This window comes from Protopterus annectens, chromosome 9.part0 (assembly GCF_019279795.1).
Source record: "Protopterus annectens isolate FY-2018-M chromosome 9.part0, PAN1.0, whole genome shotgun sequence".
NCBI lineage: Eukaryota > Metazoa > Chordata > Ceratodontiformes > Protopteridae > Protopterus > Protopterus annectens.
Genome location: NC_056743.1, coordinates 1,766,944,693 through 1,766,963,728, shown reverse-complemented (window position 1 = coordinate 1,766,963,728; position 19,036 = coordinate 1,766,944,693). Strand labels below are relative to the sequence as shown.

Genomic DNA, 19,036 nt, shown 5'->3' with positions numbered 1-19,036 from the left:
TCATGTAAAGAAGCTCTGGCATGGAAGGTAGCAGAAGTTGTCACCGACCTTGTTGAATGAGCTTTCATGGTAGTAGGCAACGAGATATTACGCTGTGTGTAAATAAAGGTCACACAGTCCTTCATCCATCTAGTTAATGTGACCTTAGCAACAGCCGATCCTAATCTAGATCCAGAAAAGGCCAAAAATAACTAGTCAGATTTACGAAAGGGTTTAGTCCTGTTTAAGTAAAAACTGATTTGCCTGTGTATATCTAGGTTATGTAGGCAATACTCTCCTCTGTTTGAATGGTTGGGAAAGAAAACTGGCAATTCAATGGCTTGATCAATGGACATTTCAGAGATCACTTTAGGCAGAAATGACAGATTAGTTCTCAGAGATACTCTATCTCTATGAAAAATCAAGTATGGACTCTTGATACATAAAGCTTGAAGCTCAGAAATACGTCTGGCAAAAGTAATAGCGACAAAAGCAAGGTTTTCCATGACAAATACTTGAGGTCGCAAGAAGAGGCTGGTTCAAAAGGTGCCATTATCAGAGCTTGTAGAACTAATGATAAATCCCCATGGTTGAATAGGTTCTCTAAAAGGTGGCTTCAGATGATTCACACCTTTTATGAAGGTCTTGCACAATTTATGGGACATGAGAGAGGAATCTTGGACACCCTCATGAAAATTAGAAATTGCAGCCAAATGAACTTTAATGGTAGAGGCCAATAGACCCGATTGAAAAAGGTCGGCTAGATAGTCTAGTATTATCGACATCAGTGCTGAAAAGGGGTCTACTTGTTTATCTTTCATCCAACAGGTAAATCTTTTCCAATTGCTCAGACAAGTAATTCTAGGTGAAGACTTATGAGAAGCAATGAGAATATCACGTACTGGTAAAGAAAGAACATTCTGTCTGGCAATCAAGGGAATCTGAGTAGCCAAGCCGTTAGCTTCAGGCTGTTCAGGTTGGGATGAATCAGGTTCTGTGGGTGTAAGATCAACTCTGGGATTGGATGGAGAATCCATGGTTGATGTAGTAGGTGAGGCCAAAGGAATGGGAACCAAATCTGTCGTGGCCAAAATGGTGCTATGAGGATTACCTTGCTCTTCAACCGCCAGGCTTTCTTCAGAAACTGGGGAATGAGAGGAAAGGGCGGAAATGCATAAAGAAGACCAGAGGGCCAATCGTGGACTAGAGCGTCCCTGGGTGACTGTCTCGGAGGGGGAATCAGGGCGAAGTAGTTGCTGCATTTGTAGTTGGTCGGGGATGCAGAGAGGTCGCAGCAAGGACGGCCCCAGCGGTGGAAGATCTCTGCTGCTATCAAGGGATTCAGGGACCACTCATGAGGTTGCAGAAAGCACCTGCTGAGTCTGTCTGCTATCAAGCTGGAAGTCCCGGGAATGTGCGTTGCTAGAAGAAAGAAAACGGTTGGTAGCCATCGCCCATTGCCATATCCTCATGGCCTCTCGATAAAGGGGGTAAGATTTGGTTCCACCTTCCTTGTTGATGTACCAGACTACCGCCATAATGTCTGATTGAATCACAATTGTCCCAGACGGTAGCAGGGGGTGGAATGCTTGCAACGCCAAAAGCACCGCCCTCAACTCTAGAACTTTTATATGCAGATGGGCCTCCAGTTGGGACCAAGTGTCTTGGACTGTCTGTCCCTGACATAGCCCTCCCCACCCCATCAGGGCGGTGTCCATGGTCACTGTGGCCTTGGATTGCTGGGGGGGAAAGGGGTGGGACCATTGTGAGATTGTGTGTCATCCACCAATTTAAATCCTGTTTGCACCTGTGGGTTACTCAAATCATGGCTAAAAGAGGATGCTGAAAAGGATACCATTGGGTAAGCAGTAGCCATTGTAGATGCCTCATGTGAAACCTGGCCAGGGGAACAATGGTGATGGAGGCTGCCATGGAACCCAACAGCTGTAGAACTGAATGAGCCATGGATTTCTCCCTTGAAAGGATTGGAATCAGTTGTTGCTTTATCCTTATAATTTTGTGCTCTGGAATAGCAGCTCTGCGTTTTTTTTTTTTGTGTCCAAGATAACCCCTATGAATTCTGTCGTCTAAGATGGGGTGAGATTGGATTTCTGCCAGTTTATGGCTATGCCTAGCCTTTGAGCAGTGAGGAGAGAGTATGCCAGGGCTTTTTCCAGCAGATGTCTGGTGGGGGTGGAAATGAGCCAGTCGTCTAGGTATGGAAACACCTAGAATCCTTGAAGTCGCAAGTGAGCTGTGACAACTGCCATGCACTTTGTGAACACTCTGGGGGCTGGCTCCCGCACGGAAGTGCAGAAATCTTCTTGATGGCCTGTCCACCTTTATGTGGCAGTACACATCTTGAAGATTTATAGAGCACATCCAATTGTCTTTTTCCAAAAGCGGGAGGATAGACTGTATAGTGACCATCCGGAATTTTTGTACTCTCACAAACTTGTTCAATACACTGAGATCCAAAATTGGTCTCCAGTCCCCGGTTTTCTTGGGCTGCTCTTCAGGAGTGCTGGTAGGATTGACCAGGGAAAGAATCCCTGGAACCCTGGTTACACGGTCCCCCCACTGCCCTGAAAGGAGCATCTTCCCTGTGAGTTTCCCCCTCTGCTTCTGGGGAGAACTCGGCCTGTGTGTCACAAAAAGGACCCTGAGATTTCTTGAACCACATCTTCCCACTCTTTTGCTTTCGGGAGAAAGCACGTTGAGGGAAAGAATAACGGACACCTATGGCAGAAAGGGTCTTACCATCTTGTTCACATCTGGCCAGTGTGCTTTTAACTTTGGGCCAAAACAACAAAGAGGGCTCAATGGGGGCATTAAGAAAGGAAGCCTTAAAAGGTTCCGCGAAGTTGCACAAGCGCATCCAGGCATGCCGTCTCAAGACCGCAGCTGAACCCGCCGCTCTAGCTCCTCCTTCTGATGCGTGAGATATCAATCGCATAGAGGAGTTAAATATAGACTCAATGATGGCCAGCTGAAAGGCCACTTTGTCACGGACCTCATCAGACACTGCACCAGCCAAGGTTTCAGAGCGCTCAGAAACCAGATCCCTTTGCAGCCTGGTAAAATGTGTCATATAATTCAGGGACCTGATAACAAAGGTCGCTGAAGCAAAAGTGCGCTTCTCTATTCTGTCCGGGGGCCGGGACTCTCTATTAGGCGGATGGACAGTCTTGCTTTCTTCTTCTGCCAGATCCTTTTTTGTTGCGGCGGCTGCCATCACCAAAGTATCTACAGGAAGACCTTTGGACCAATGGGAATCTGAAGCAGGAGGGGAAAAGATCTTATCTGGCCTCCGGGGAATAGCATCAACAGTATCAGGGGCCTTCCAAGCACTTTGTACAATGAACTTGACAAGTTCATCGGCAGGTGGAATAACCCAGGAGGTAGGGGGCTGGGCGCGAAAGGCCTGCAGGAACACAGATTCCTCAGGTGTCGGATTACAGGGCTGCCAGTCACCTCCCTGTTTCAGGATTTCAAGAATACCGCCAAAGGATACCTCAAAGGATGACCGAGGGGATCCTTCCCCCTCATCGAAATCTGTGTCTTCGGTGAGGGACTCCTCTGTGGAGTCCATGTGTTTCCTCTTACACAATCTTTTCCGGTGGACCTCCTCAGCAGGAGAAGCTAGGGAAGACAACGGAAAAGGGGATTCCTGAGGGAATATGTCCTGAGGCCCTTGCACCCGGTGTCCACAAGGTGCGACTTGTGAAACCAGTGTACCAGAGGAGGGCGGAGGTATAGACAATACGGTATCGCCAGCAGCAGGGAAAGTCTTCTCCATCAGTTGGAAGGCTGGTCCACCCAGAGAGGAGTGTATATCTAGGACAGGGGGGCACTCCTCCTCTAAGTGGCTCAGCCTGAAGACTCTGAGTCCCTGGATGGCTGTGGAGCAGCAAGCTATGCGTGTCACAGCTGACATCCTGGGTCATAGCAAAACTTACCTACCATGAAGGCAACTGTGGTTCCTTAGTGAGATCCATAAAGGGAACCGCAGAAGGGGAAGACTATACTACATCCATGGACTTCAAAGGCAATGAAGGAGAATAAGAAGGTGTCTTTGGAGATGGGTGATCACCTCTCAAGGAAGGATAGTTCCTGAGGTGTGGAATACCTCTGGCCAGGAATGCCTGGTCCACAAGATGCAACACATATTCAGAAAGACTTCTAGTGGACTTCACAGAGACTGAGGGAGAAACAGGCCTGCCCACAAAAGAGGCAGACTCAGTGCCCGTCTCATCTGACCGCACAGAGGACAACGGTGCAGAGAAAGACTGAACTACTGTAGTCTGCACCGAAGTAATCGATGCCGATGTCACTGTCTGCACTGACATGGGGATTGGTGCCGAAGTGGTTGTCGATGCCGAAGCTGCAACCAACAAAACTGGAGTCAACAATAAAGGCCTCGGTTCCGAGGAAGATCTCGGAGCTGACGTGGTCAAGGTCTGCGCCAACTGAATGGCCGATGCAGTTTAAGAGACAATAAAATATCAACTTTTCTGACAGAAAAGCAATTTGTAAAGCAATTAAACAACAATTGACTGTACTTAGCTCAAGAGAAGTAGCTTGACACGACCGGATGGCAACGCGGCAAACGAAATCTGAGGTAACAGGGAGAGGGGAATTGTGGGTAAGAGTTTAGCTTGAGAGTTTGAAGCTGATGCGAGCTTGGAAAATGGCCGGCTCGGTTCCGAGCTCAGAACAGATACCCATGTGTAAGGAATGAACGAGGATTAACAATATCAGATTGTTGCTTAGGTTATATGATGTATACCAATATATGTGAAGTATAATGTTTATTAATGTTAATTTAATACAATTTGATTACTTTTGTATAAATGTAAATTTGCCTATGTCACAAGCGATAATTCAACAAAGATGTTTAAAAAAATGTATGTGAAAACAGGAACAGAGCAATTTTATATAATGCTGGAATGAAGGAAAATTGCTAAGAAAACCTATATGTATACTGCATGAAAATATTACTATGTCTTGTTTTTTACATATGTTGCTTTATAAAAGAATGTCATGTTTAATAAAAATGTTTAAAAAATCCCACGTGAGAGAGAGACCAAATAATGCAGAAGAGGGGAAGACAAAGCAAGTACTTGGCAGAAGAGCTCAATGTGTAAAAACTGTGGCAGACGGAAGCACAACATGTATGAGATGCAAAGCTGGAACCCAATATTTCCAACCCCACCTTAAAAAAAAAAACTGACATTTGCTCCTGTTTTTCTGGCTGACACTGAACATAAATGCAAGCGATAAGCATGTTACTTGTGCTTGTATCACTTACCGTTGTAGACCTGTTAGGCCCCTGCCAGCAACTGGTACCATGCTCATACTTCATGGAAGTAAACTTGTTCTCTTCTGGGCCCGACCAAGACCCCCAGGTACTAAGGAAAAAAAAACACTTTATTGTGACAAATGAACTAGAAAAATTCAGTTACTACAAAAAAGTTAGATAAAACTATGATAAAAAAATAATTTTTATTCTGCCCCAAGCTGAATTTCAGGAATGAAAATACAAACTTGCTCATAAGTGCTTAAGGTTTTTGGTTCAGCAGGTTTACAGGATCGCAGCTGTTAAAACATGTCTGTGTGATCTAGCTTCATAATAAAATGATTTTTGGGACATCAGGTCACATTTATTCTTGTAAGAAGACAGTGATCTACGGTTTGTGGAATTGCTTTGTACACAGGATCTCAAGAGGTCAAGTTTCACTCTTTTTGTACATCTCAAACTGAGGACAAAAGTACATTGAAATTATCTTCTTTTCCAAAGATGACTCGGGGAATAACTGAAGTCAACATTACTCCCACAGGCTGACATGACAGACCTAGAGATGACTGACTGAATTCAAACCAAGGTAAAACGCTTTGCAGACTAGCTCCCCAAGCTCTTCACTAACCTGTTAGTCCAGCATTACCCTGCCTCTCTTTGGTAGTACCATGTGAACTGGGAAGATGACTACTTGTTTCATCACTTTATTTCTCAATTCAGAATGGTGGGCATAAGACAAATGATAAAAGCTACACAAAATCAGTCTTAAATCATTGTACAAACCTATAGAAGACTTTTCTACAAGGAGTTTTCTGCTGCACACATTGATACGTGGGGAGTCTCTGGTCCCATACAACTGATCACAATATACACTAGTTCTGAAGTTGCAGAGAGAAGATAAATATGTGAAGAAACACAAAATCACCTCTTTCCTCTTCTCTGAATCACATAACCTCACAGCAACTGCAGTATGCCAACTCTGATGTTCTAAGAGGTTGATAACCTCTACACAAGACTTTATTAAATACAATATTTCAATATATGTTGAAGAGGTACATCCCAGATGACCAGAGAATATGGACAGGCGCATCCCAGATTACTGGAGAATATGGATAGGTATATCTCATAAGACTAGAGAACAAGCACTCTAGTACCAGTGTGCAAGAATAAAGGAGGTGTTTACAACTGTGGATAGTATAGATGCAAATTCCTGTCACAGTGCATGAAAATGCTGGACAATGCGACTGTTAAATGTGCATAGTAGAAAGAAGTAACATGAGAGATAAGAGGTTCAAACTCAGATCAGGATGCAACACAACAGACTATTTGCAGAGAGTCAGAGTAGAGAAGAAGCTGGAGATAAGGTGAGAGTCCAACTGGGCATTCCTCGACTAGCACAAAATATGACAAGATCCCAAGAAAGCTGATTTGGGTAGCATTGCGAGAGTTCAAAGTCCTGGAAACAGTGGTAAAGTTAATGCAGGCTTTGTACAGGGACCCAATAACAAGTGTGAAGAGTGTTTGGACACACAGAGGGTTCCCCAGTGGAAATGGGTATACATCAGAGTTCAGCTCTGAACCCACTGCTGTTCACACTGGTGATGGACTACATTAGCAAACAAGTTAGAGGGAAGAGATCAACAAAGGTACTGTTTTGAAAATGATGTGGCATTACAAGACTCAAAAAGGAACTTCAAACAAATATGAATACAAGTATAGTTTACACAGGATACCACTGCTACGAAAAAGACACCCAGCCACATAAAAAAAAATTCACCCCTGTCCCTGTACTACTAACAGGCAGATGTAGCTCCTAAATGCTTTATCCCATGCATGGGGCTCTCAAATTATCTATGGTATAATCCCAGTTATTCTCATTAGGGGTAATACATAATTATCATCTGTGGGATGGATAAGGCCAATCTCGAACCAAATGGGATGGGTTATTTCGAGCACAAAAAAGGGAAACTGGCTAGGCTTAAAATGGCCACTATTTTGTACACCTTTACTTTTCAACTTCTTTGGCATTCTTCTGTGACACACTACCCCTAACATTTTACTTCTGTCTGAGACCTCATTCAAACTTCCTTTCTCCTTAACCACACCTTCCAGATACTTAAAGCCATTAACCTGTCCTGCTGTTTTCATTTATCTCACTTTTCAGTTTCATCTGATTACCTAGCCCAGTACTTGCCTATGAACTTATGACAGGGGACTGCTATGCAAAACTGAAGGCTCATGGAAATGAGGCAGAATACAAACAGCTGCCATCACAGCAAATTAGGGTATTGAGCCAAACCTAATGAGTTTGCTGCACATCTGTAAATCAAACAGGACTAGTGCTACTCATTCCATGGACCTAAATATGGCTTGCAACTTGAATAGGATATGTTGGAGGGACAGATTTGTCCCCCAGTGTATGCCGCGTCTTTGGAACAGGCTGACAATTCATGTGAAGCAGAGCACCTCTTGGACAATGTTCAGAAGGAATCTGGATGAGTGGATAAGGCACCATAAATTCTTACCGGGTATAGAGTCTACAACATTCCTGAACATTGGCAGTCATTACTAAATACAATCTTTGGTACTGACTGGAGTATCTATGGTATTACACTGCAATGAAACTGCTAGGCTTGAAATGACCTCTGGGTGGATAGCCTAGTAAACTCCTATGATCCTATGACACAATTATGTATGTGAAGTTACAGAGGTGTGGTTTCAAAGCAATTTTAGTGCCTCCCATGTCAGATCTACTGGCAATGGTGGGGGAGTTATCAGTATTGGTCAAGGATATCACCACCTCAAGACTGATTCCTTGGGACACCAAACAAAGTCCTACATGTCCAAATCAAAACAAAAAATATTAGAACTCCTTAGCTAGTTGGAAAGGTACCCTCTATGCCCCATTCTCAATGCTAACACTGTTAAGTTCACACCTGTAATGACAAGGGCACACATGCAGTTACAGAAAACAAACCATTGTAAACAACTGTCATTAGCTCCTGCATTATATACTTTTTAACAATTCTCATTTGCTCCTGCATTACATAAATAGTTTAAACCCTGCCTTCCCTTAGACTTCACTCCAACATTTTTTCATCATGTAGTGCTCCCTCAAATTCCATGTATTTCTATGTAATTGCTTCCTTCCATTTCTAAGGACACCATCACCAATTTATCTCCCTTTATAATATTCAATATTTCAATTATGGTTTGCTTACATTTTGGTTCCCATTTTCTAGCAACTGCCTTTTTGGCAGCCAATAGCATTAAACTTAAGGTCTTACTACTTCTAGACAAATCAAATTCTATATTTCAATTATCCTATAGCTCAAAAGAATCATTTACTTAATTACAATAATTTTCTCCAACAACTTTTCTTACAAAGTATTTGGCTGGGAATTTTTAAAATCTGCCAACCTGTTAAATTCCCAAAAAACATGTTCCCAATTATCTCTATCTTTCCTATCATGTCTTCAGCATTTGCTATCTACCAGAGAAAAAAATTCCCTCAACTCTGCTTGGGATATAATACCTACACAAACGCTTCAATGCAAAAATCCTAAATCTTCTGGAATTTGCTGCATACTTGGAAGACACGCAGCTGTCTTTCCACTGATCATCTCTGTACACTGCCTTTTCATTCACTCTCTTCTCCATCTTTTCTAACATCTTCTGATTGATTATTACAGTTACTATGCAATATTTTATATGCCCTAATTACTCCTCTTTTTTTTTTTTTTTTTTTTTTTTTTACAACCACGTCTGTTCCAGACTCAAATAAAAACTCAACCAAATCTGGTCTTTCACTTAGTATTCCCCCCTATCCCTTTCTCTTTGCCTATACTCTATTAATTCCTAGTAAGAAATGCAGTATTCTTGACCGGCAGTCCAAACTTCCATTTGGCCTCATCCTACTCTAATTACTTTTCCCTCCAGAGTTATTATTTCCCAATACCTTAGTTCCTTTGTAAATTTTCTCCAATAAATCCCATCCCCATAATTCACTATTTTCTAGGCCTCTCAATCTGGATCCTGAAAATCTCAATCCAATACTCATTAGTTTGGACCCTCATCAATTTGGCTTTGTCAAAGCTAGGTCTGGCCTTTGTAACATTAATTTCTCTGAAAAATTCACCGAATCAATAGTGGTGGTCATTCAGTGCGCGCATTGCATATCTGAGCATGGCCAAGGACTTTGACACTATTCTCATGTAAGCATTACTGACAGAACTGTAAATCTGAATATAATTCCACATGCTGTGCAGTGGATAGCTGACAGCACCTATACAGTTACAGTCACAGCCGTCACTTCTCAATTTGATATTTATTTTGTATTGCACACACTGCCTCCAGTGCCTGTCAACCATCAGCCCCCCTCAGTCAACTGGCCCATCTGTTCCACACCACCAGGGAGAGGGTGTAGCAGAAGGCGCTGTCGTTTAGACAGCTATTAAGGGTGGTTCAATGGTTTTCACCTGTAGCCCTAACTTGATCCCCACAAACATATGACTTACAGAGCTGGAGATGGACATGAAATTAATAGGCTACTGGCAATGACTGTCCCTCACTTCTGCAATGGACACTGTTACTTCCTGTGCTTTCCCTGGTTTCCAGCTTAGAAATCACACTTCCTAAGTGCACCTCAGTACCTGCTCCCTTCTCCATCCCCTAGAAAAGGCGAGTGGCCACAAACTTTCACTCCGCTCTCTCTCCGTGACTGGGTCCTTCAGTGCCAGGGCTACTGAACTAAACCCAAGTCATCTGACAGAAGTGTAGTTATGGTGGGTGAACGGGACAGTGCTCTGGCAGCAACGTGTTAGTGGGTGTGATCCATACATGCAGATTGGTCTTAACTGCATTATCAGCTTTCACAAATAAGATGATATTGCATCTGCAATCAAACCTGATATGCAGTAGTGCTCTGTGTGCAGCAAGCGGTTTGCTTCAGTTTAAAAGGATAGAGGATTTTTTTTTTTTTTTTGATCTTCATCACTGAGGAGCATAGATCTTTGAGAACGGACCTGGCTTAATCATTAAGGAGGACAGACAGATCATGAATGGACTTCTTTTTTGCTCTACAGAGCTTCTCAAGTTAAAGTTTAAGTTTAGGGTTGCACCCAAACCAGAAATGGCACCTCTGCTGCCTGGGTTGCAGTAAGGACTATAGCCCTCTGCACTATGCAGCCATGCCTTGGCATCTTATTTTCAGACCTATAATCTAATTATCCTGGCCTCTTGGCCTATGGATTATTTAAGTTTGCATGCAGCTATAAACTGGGTGCTGTTATTTGATCCTCCATTACCCAGAACTGCTCTAGCCTGAGTTCTATTATCTTAAGAACTGGTGCAAGGACAATGGTCTCAAACTGAAAAAAAAACTGCTGTACAGTTTCAACAAAACATTTCCACATCATACTACATATGCAGCAGACATCTCTAATCAAATCCTACTGTACGGAATCGTTGGAGCACTGCATCTCCTCAGTAGTACAGTAAAGCTTCTATTTGTCAAATCTAATGGCCAAATGCAGAGAGGAATCTTATTCCCCCCTGTTCTTCTCTCAAAAGACCCATTATTGAATATAGTGCCCCTTGACACACATTTGTCTAACCATAACACCTGCTTAGAAACATCAGTGGCTTCAAGACCCACATTTATACATAGCGCTTGGTCTCTTATACACTACTCAGTGGTATCTGCATCTAGCCTTTTGAGCCATGGAAGATCAAAGTACCCTTGCTCCCTACTCCTTCAAAGAACAAATGGCTGCCCTCTAAGAGGCTGGAGGAAACCTTTACATATGGTCCATTGGTTAAGCTTATAACAATTACTGGGCAATCAGTCTATGAACCCAAGAAAGGAAGAACCACTGCTGTCTTGCCCAGAAGGGAGCTGTCAGTCAGGATTACCCTGAATTCCCTTGCTTTTACTCAAACTTTGGGGAGGACAAGAATAGGAGGGAAGGCATAGTTCAGATCTTTCCAGACTTGAGGGGAAAAGGCATTCAACTTCCTGGGCTTCTCTGCATGGGTATCTTGCACAAAGCTCATTTGTCTGGGTATTAAGGGGATGCAAACAAATTCATGTTTAAGAACCCCCAAAGCCATGTGAGTGAGTGGAAAACTCATGGCTCCAGTCTCTCCACTTATGGGGACTTCTGGGATTTGAGGCCGATTTGCTTAGGTAGCTTACACCAGAGCATTTTTTTTCTCTAATGGAATACAGAATGCCTACACTGAAAAAGGTTTCTAAACATAACTAGGTTACAAGCAACCACTACCAATATGCAAAGTTGGTCTGTTTGCCCCACTGTAATAGGTCACACATTATCAAATTATTTTAAGTACTCCCTGATCAACACACTGCTGACGCACATTACTATCAACATTTTCGGCTTTGTGAGTCTACTTCCCTTGAACATTAAGTAGACCTGTGCATGCTCTCCAAGTTCCCAAAGCATGGAATGACACATTTGATCAGTGTCTATGTGCCCTGCTGCAAGACAAAATACATCACTGGATTCTATAAGATGTCTGCCAACTATATGAATTTGTTCTGAATGGCTGGGTTAACAGGCAGCACCCTACTACACAGGGTGCACTGTGCTGTTACCAGAGGTTTCTCAGACATTGGAAAACCATAAGATTTAATCTCTCTCTCCTCGTCTCACTGGCTATCCTGTTGGTTTTTACTGCAATGATAAGAAAATCTGAATTGTGCATAGCGGTCTTCTGCAGAGAAAGACAAACCTGATTTACAATAACTGACAGAAATGCTCAGAAAGGCAATAGTCTTTGTTTAATATTCTTAACACGTCTTTCTGGAAAAGGATAATGGGCCTGAAATCAGTCAATGACCCAAGTTAAGGTAAATATAAAAAGATTGAATCTAGCTGTTTGAACTGGGAGCAGTGGACAGTAAAGTACAAAGTCTGTACTGAAGTTTTGGGACCCTGCCAGGAACCCTAGAAGTTTTTGTGGCCCTTGAGAAGATGGGAGTGTGGAAGCAGATGTCCTTTATGTTCAGGGTGACCACCAGTACTTCTGGCAGCAAATACAGCTGTAGGGATTGAAGGGTGAAACATGCATTCTGCTAGGAATTTTCAGTTCTAAGATATCCAAGACAGGCCTCCAAAGATCATCTTCATTTGGAATCAGGAAGGGTCAGAAGTAAAATCCTGCTTCTACCTCTTCTTGCAGAACATTTTCTATTGCAGCAGATGTCAGCAGTTTGACTGTTACGGGAACTGGGAGGAATTTGGGGCACTCCTGCAAAGTGTGGGATCCTCCTGAACTCTACTGTGCTAAGTATCCTGACATAATCAGCATCCTCATCCATGTGACTGCAGTTAGAGCAAACCATTGGTCTTTGAACAAGGCTACTCCCCCCGCCCATCAGACAGACTGGGGAAGGGGCAATTATTATATGATCAGTACTGTGGAATAACAAACAAAGACTGAGGAATACTGTTCCTTCCTCTGCCCTGCTGCCTGTAGCAGCCTCTTCTTTCGTACAATCTCTCATTTTACTAATTCATTCTGTTAACTGGGCATTTTGGCTGGTTCAACCTTTTGGGAAGATGAATACTGGGAATCTTGTTCCAGAGGCATTGTCAAAAGCATCCCTGAATGAAAGAAACATTGGTTTAGGTTCATGCAGTCCTAACAATTACATATATTTTAAGGCAACATGCACCTTTTTGATCGCCATTCTGTCAAAATTCAGGTTGGGGGGGGGCAGGGCAAAGGGGAGAGAGACAGAGACACCTTCACATCTGTGTTGTATCCAAAAATGGAATACACCTGCAATGAGTATGCCAAGTTGTGCTCCTACTCCTTACTGGTAATTAAGTTGGGAAAAGGGTTTGGTAGGGGAGCTCTCTTTTCTTGGCTAGCAGCAAAGTACCTGCATTGCTAGGCTTTGCTAAAGTGAGTGCAGAGGGATCAGCTGTTTACAAGGCCACCAGTACTGCTCTAAGAATATTTTGTATTCAGTAGGCATCAGGAGTGTGAAAGCAGCATCCATTCCATAGAATTTCAGGCTGTAGGGTTCTAGTAATTTAAAAGTGTTTAAACTTGTGGGTAATTACTACTGACGAACTAAATGCTCCTGCACAAAGAGAAGAAAAGTCAAGTGGGGAGGGACCTTTCCTTGGGGCCTATGTTATATATGCTAGCCAAGAGTAAGGACATGGGAACTGTCAACTAGTTGTATCACATCTTGTGGGACCTGGCATTAGACAGACTGTACTATCCTGCTGTTGGCCTCCAGCAGGGCTTAGACAGGTGGATGTGCAAAAGAAATCAGTATAGAGCAGGAGGCTTTCCAAAAAGCACATCTCAGCCAAGATCAGCATCGGTGGAGTCGATAATGCCCTGTGCACTGTGCCCAATTCTTTATAATCCTGGCTTCATTTTTCTGTGTTGCTTGGGTTTATGTTTTTTTTTGTCCTACAAGGAGACAAAAAAGCTGAAGGGTCACATCTCATAGCTCAAAGTCAGGAGCTTCTGGTGGTCCAGTAAGATCTTTAGGATTTTAGCCTTACTTTTAAGGGCCTTTTGTTTAAAATAAACACTACCTGAAAGGAGAAACTAAACTGATCGTCATCCCACACAGAGCAGGGAGAATCAGTTGAGCACAAGCTTACTTGGTTACCTTCACAAGGGACATCATTAACCTTGCAGAAATATTAGAGAGGAAACTCAAAAGCATGTTCAAAAAGTCATTACAATGTATTAAGAAAAAAAATTCCTCAAAGTGTACCTATTGCTTTAAAAGTCACTTAGATGAGACTTAACACTGAAAGTTACTATGCAGCATAAAACTGAAGACAACAAAGGCACATCCCCCTTTCTACCTGATGTCCTACATATGTCCTCTGTATGAGGAGAGATCAGTCAGCCTTGGGGACGTCAAGACCTTGGAAGTCAAGCAAGAAGGGTGGGGGATATCCATCTGCAGATGAATAAGAAGTTATGTACCTACCATAACGTTCCATGTTAGTTGTCTTCTCTCGCCTTCTTTCTTGCTTGATGGGTTCGGAGCCGATCCTCGGCTCCGACTCGGCACTTGCTAAGCTCGAGAGTCACTTTTACCAGCTCGAGGCAGCCCCATATCCCATGATGCAAGGCGGTAAGTACCCAGATCTCGTTTGATGACAAAGGGCAATAGCACCAATCATAAATACTTCCCAAAGGAAGAAAGAAAGCCTACAGGATGAAAGAAGGACCAGTTCTGAATGGTCTTCAGCATAACAATCTCTTGTAGAAAGGTCTGTCCAGGCCTGGGGGAAGGAGGGAGGGTCGCAAGAAAGAAGGCGAGAGAAGACAACTAACATGGAACGTTATGGTAGGTACATAACTTCTTAATGTTAAGTTGTCAATCTCACCTTCATTCTTGCTTGATGGGACGCGTCCCTAGCACCTCTATCCTGGGTGGCTCAACGGAACAGACTCTTGAGGACTGTAGAGCCAAAACTGGCTCTGTCCCTGGAGGCCAAGTCCAATTTGTAATGGGAAACAAAAGTATGAGGAGTGGCCCAAGTGGCCGCTGCACAAATAGTGTCTAAACTTAAGGAAGTCTAGCTTGAAAGGCTGTAGAAGTAGCTAAGCTCCTAGTTGAATGTGCTTTAGGTTTTGAGCACAGCTGTTTTCCCCTGAGCAGATAAATTTCAGAGATGACAGAAGACAGCCATCTAGATAAAGTCACTTTAGAAACAGGAAGGCCTTTCCTGTTATCTGCATAGGAAACAAAGGGTTGATCGGATTTCCTAAATTGTTTAGTTCTGTCCAAATAATATCTGAGTTGGCGGTGGACATCAAGATAATGTAATTTTTGTTCCGATCTGTTTGAATAGTTTGGAAAAAATACAGGGAGTTCAATGGATTGATTCAAATTAGCCTTTGAGGCGACCTTAGGCAAAAAGGTCGGATTAGTTCTCAATGATACTCTGTCCTTGTGAAAGACCAAATAGGGGGGTCGAACCGAAAGAGCTTGAAGTTCAGACACCCTCCTGGCCGATGTAATAGCTACTAGGAATAATGTTTTCCAAGAAAGAAATTTTAGGGAGCAAGAAACAGCTGGCTCGAAGGGGGGAAGAATCAAGGATGTCAGCACTAAATTTAGATCCCATTGAGGCAGAGGATTCCTGATTGGAGGCTTTAGCAGGAAAATTCCTTTCAAGAAGGCTTTACAAAGCCTATGGGACATGATATTGTGATCTGCGATCCCGACATGAAAGTTCGAGATAGCAGCCAGTTGAACTCTAACTGTGGAAGAAGAGGAGCCTGCATGAAAAATCTCCGCTAAGAAGTCCAAAACTGCCTGAACTGGGGCAGTGAAGGGATCGATATTCTTGGCTTTAGCCCAATAAGAGAAACGTTTCCATTTGCTTGTATAAATCCTCCTGGTAGAGGATTTTAAAGAAGCTACTATGATGTCTCTAACAGGGTTAGAGATCAAAGGAAGCCTGGCTAAGGAAGGAAGTGGAGCAACCATGCTGAGAGGTTGAGAGAAGGGATAGACCGGTGCAGCTGACCGGATTGGTGAACCAGAAGATCTGGCACTGGGTCCAGATGCCATGGCTGCACCAAAAGGTGACGATGGAGGAACGGAAACCAAATCTGTCGAGGCCAATAAGGAGCAATGAGAATCATTTTGGCTCTCAAAACGGTAGCTTTCTGGATAACCTGAGGGATTAGAGGAAAGGAGGAAAGGCATAAAGAAGTCCCTGGGGCCAATCCTGGGTCAGAGCGTCTCTGGGGGGATGGCCTGACAGAGGAAGAGAGAGAAGAAGTCTGGGCATTTGCTGTTTTGGGGAGTAGCAAAAAGATCGCAACATGGGCGACCCCATTCCAGAAAAATCTCCTCCACTACAGATTGCTTGAGAGACCACTCGTGAGGCATGAGAATAGCTCTGCTCAATCTGTCCGCTAAAATGTTGGTTTTCCCAGGGATGTGCGTTGCTACCAGAAACCGATGAGAGGAGATCGCCCATTGCCACAGTCTGAGCGCTTCTCAACACAAGGGGTAGGACTTGGTTCCGCCCTGTTTGTTGATATACCAAACTACAGACATGTTGTCTGTGTGGACTGCAATCGTCCCTACAGGAAGAGAGTCGTTGAGGGCTTGCAACGTTAAAAGCACTGCTCTCATCTCTAGGACATTTATGTGCAGGTGGTACTCGAATGGTTGCCACGTCCCATGAACCATCCTGCCCTGATAATGCCCCCCCCACCCGATCAGGGAGGCATCCGTGGTGACAGTGGCTACGGGGATGGGGGTACAAAGTGTCTGCCTTGGTGAATCTGGGGAGAAGTGATCCACCAAGCAAGATGATTTTTGCAAATCTGTGTCACCAGAATTTGGTGACGCATTGGAAGTTGTTGGTAAGACCACTGAGTGAACAACATCCACTGAAGAAGGCGCATGTAGAAGTGAGCCAGGGGAAGAAGAGTAATGGCCGCAGCCATGAGACCTAATACTTTTAGAACCATTCTGGCCTGTACCTTCTTGTTGGCTAGAATGATCCTGACATAACTTTGAATGTCTGAAACTCTTTGGTCTGTAAGGGTGTAGCTGACATCCGAACAGTGTTTAAGTTTGTGCCTATGAAAGTAATAGACTGGCAGGGCAATAAGGATGACTTTTCGAAGTTGATCGAGATGCCCAAATGAGAACAAAGATTTATTGTATAATCCCTGGCTTGAACAAGCTGATGCCTGCTGGTGGCTGACAGGAGCCAGTCGTCGAGATATGGAAACACCTGGAATCCTTGACGTCTCAGGTGAGCCGTGACCACTGCCATGCATTTGGTGAACACTCTGGGGGCTGTGGTGAGACCAAAGGGCAGGGCTCTGAACTGGAAATGACTGGACCCAGCCGAAAGCGGAGAAATCTCCTGGAGCGTCTGTGAATTTTTATGTGATAGTACGCATCCTGAAGATCTATTGAGCACATCCAGTTGTCCTCCTGCAAGAAGGGCAGAATCGACTGAAGAGTGACCATTCGGAATCTTGTCTTCCTCACAGACTTGTTGAGTCTGCTGAGATCCAATATTGGTCTCCAGTCTCCCGTCTTTTTGGGGACCAAAAAGAACCTTGAGTAGATTCCGGGCTCTGAAAGGTCTGTTGTAACTGGCTGAATGGCTCTTTTTTGCAGTAGTTTTGAGACTTCCAACTCTGCAATTTCCCTTAGACCGGGTGGTACGTCTGGAAGGGAATTTGAGGGATAGAAAGGACTTTCCTCGAAAGGAATTTTGTAACCCTTGGATATGATCGACTGTACCCATCTGTCTTGAGTGAGAGAACGCCAGGCTTCTGGGTAGAGTGATAGTCTTCCCCCGACTGCCTCCAAGGAGGGACAGCCGGGCAACATCTCAGGGATGCTGAAAGGGCTTGTCAGAGAGAGACTCTCTGTTTCCCTGGTTTTGTGGACCCCCTCTGCCTCTAGAGCGGCGTCTGTTGTTGTTACCCCCTCTGCCTCTAGGGGTAAACTGACCACGTGAATCCGGCGTGACTCCTTGGTATTTGCGGAACCACATTTTGCCACCCTTCTGTCCTTTGGGATAAGGTCTAGAAGGGATGGAAAAACGGACTCCTGACAGAAAGAGTTTTGCCGTCCTGCTCACACCTGGTCAACGTTTCCTTCACTTGAGGGCCAAACAGAGCTGATCCATCAAAGGGAGAGTTTGTGAAGGACGCCTTAAAGGGATCTGCAAAATTACATAGTCGCATCCAGGCTTGGCGTCTAAGAGCCACACCTGTACCTGCGGCCCTACTGCTCCATCAGCAGCATATGATATAAGCCGCATGGAGGAGTTTGCAATGGAGTTAAGGGTTCCTAGCTGCGAAGCAATTTTTTCCTGAGCCCCGCAGCTGTAGGATCCTGCACAACTTCACCTAGCTCCTTAAGGATATCCCTTTGGAGTCTGGTGAAGTGACAAAGATAGTTCAGCGACGCATAGCAAAGGTCGCTGAAGAAAACATCCGCTTACCATATCTATCCATGGTCCTAGAGTCCTTATTAGGAGGATGGACAGGCACGGAAGGATCTGCAAGTTCCTTCTTGGTGGCAGCCGCCACCACCATGGCATCAGCGGGGACACCTTTGTAAGGAATTGCTTGTCCGACGGGCAGTAATAAATTTAGAAGGCCTCCTAGGGACAGGCTCTACAGAGTCAGGAGCAGTCCACGCCTTCGAGCAATAACCTGCATAAGGGGTCGAAGGCGGAGACACCCAGGAGGTGGAGGGCCGAGATCCAAACGCCTCCAGGTAAACTGACTCATCCTCAGAGGGATTGTTGGTGGGCCAGTTTCCCTCTGTCTAAGGAGTTCTAGGATGTCTGAGAAGGAGACATCCTCAGAGGGGATCTTGGGGATCCCTCTGACTCATCTAAGTCAGTATCCAGTGATAGACTCGGGGAGTCTACGTGTTTCCTCTTACAAGTCCTCTTCCGCGGAGGATCACCCGACAAGTCAGGAGAATCCTCAGAAGAGGGGGATATTCCCAGTGGGGAAACCTGAGGCGAAGGATCACCGGGTCCGGGAGCAAGAGAAGTGGCAGAGATGTCAACAGGCACTATAGAGGGAGGAGCTAAGGGAACAGACTGCTGGCTGAGTCCAGAGGCCAGCACACTCTTCATCACCTCGAAGGCTCCCCTCCCAGGGAGGTCCAAGAGAACCCGCTCCGAAGAGCTAGGAACTCCAGGATCCACTGAAAAGGAAGGCTCCGAGGCAGATGTCGGAGCCGAACTC

At 44.4% G+C, this 19,036-nt stretch overlaps 1 protein-coding gene across 4 annotated transcripts in view; it reads right to left on the bottom strand.

Annotated features, from left to right (window-relative positions):
- Positions 1–19,036, bottom strand: part of PRKCSH (protein kinase C substrate 80K-H) — a 1,389,498-nt gene that overhangs the window by 78,895 nt on the left and 1,291,567 nt on the right. For all 4 annotated transcript variants that reach the window (XM_044084622.1, XM_044084620.1, XM_044084623.1 and 1 more), the window contains one exon: positions 5,291–5,390. In XM_044084622.1, the coding sequence (XP_043940557.1) occupies positions 5,291–5,390 (100 nt within the window). The remainder of the gene's footprint in view (positions 1–5,290; positions 5,391–19,036) is intronic.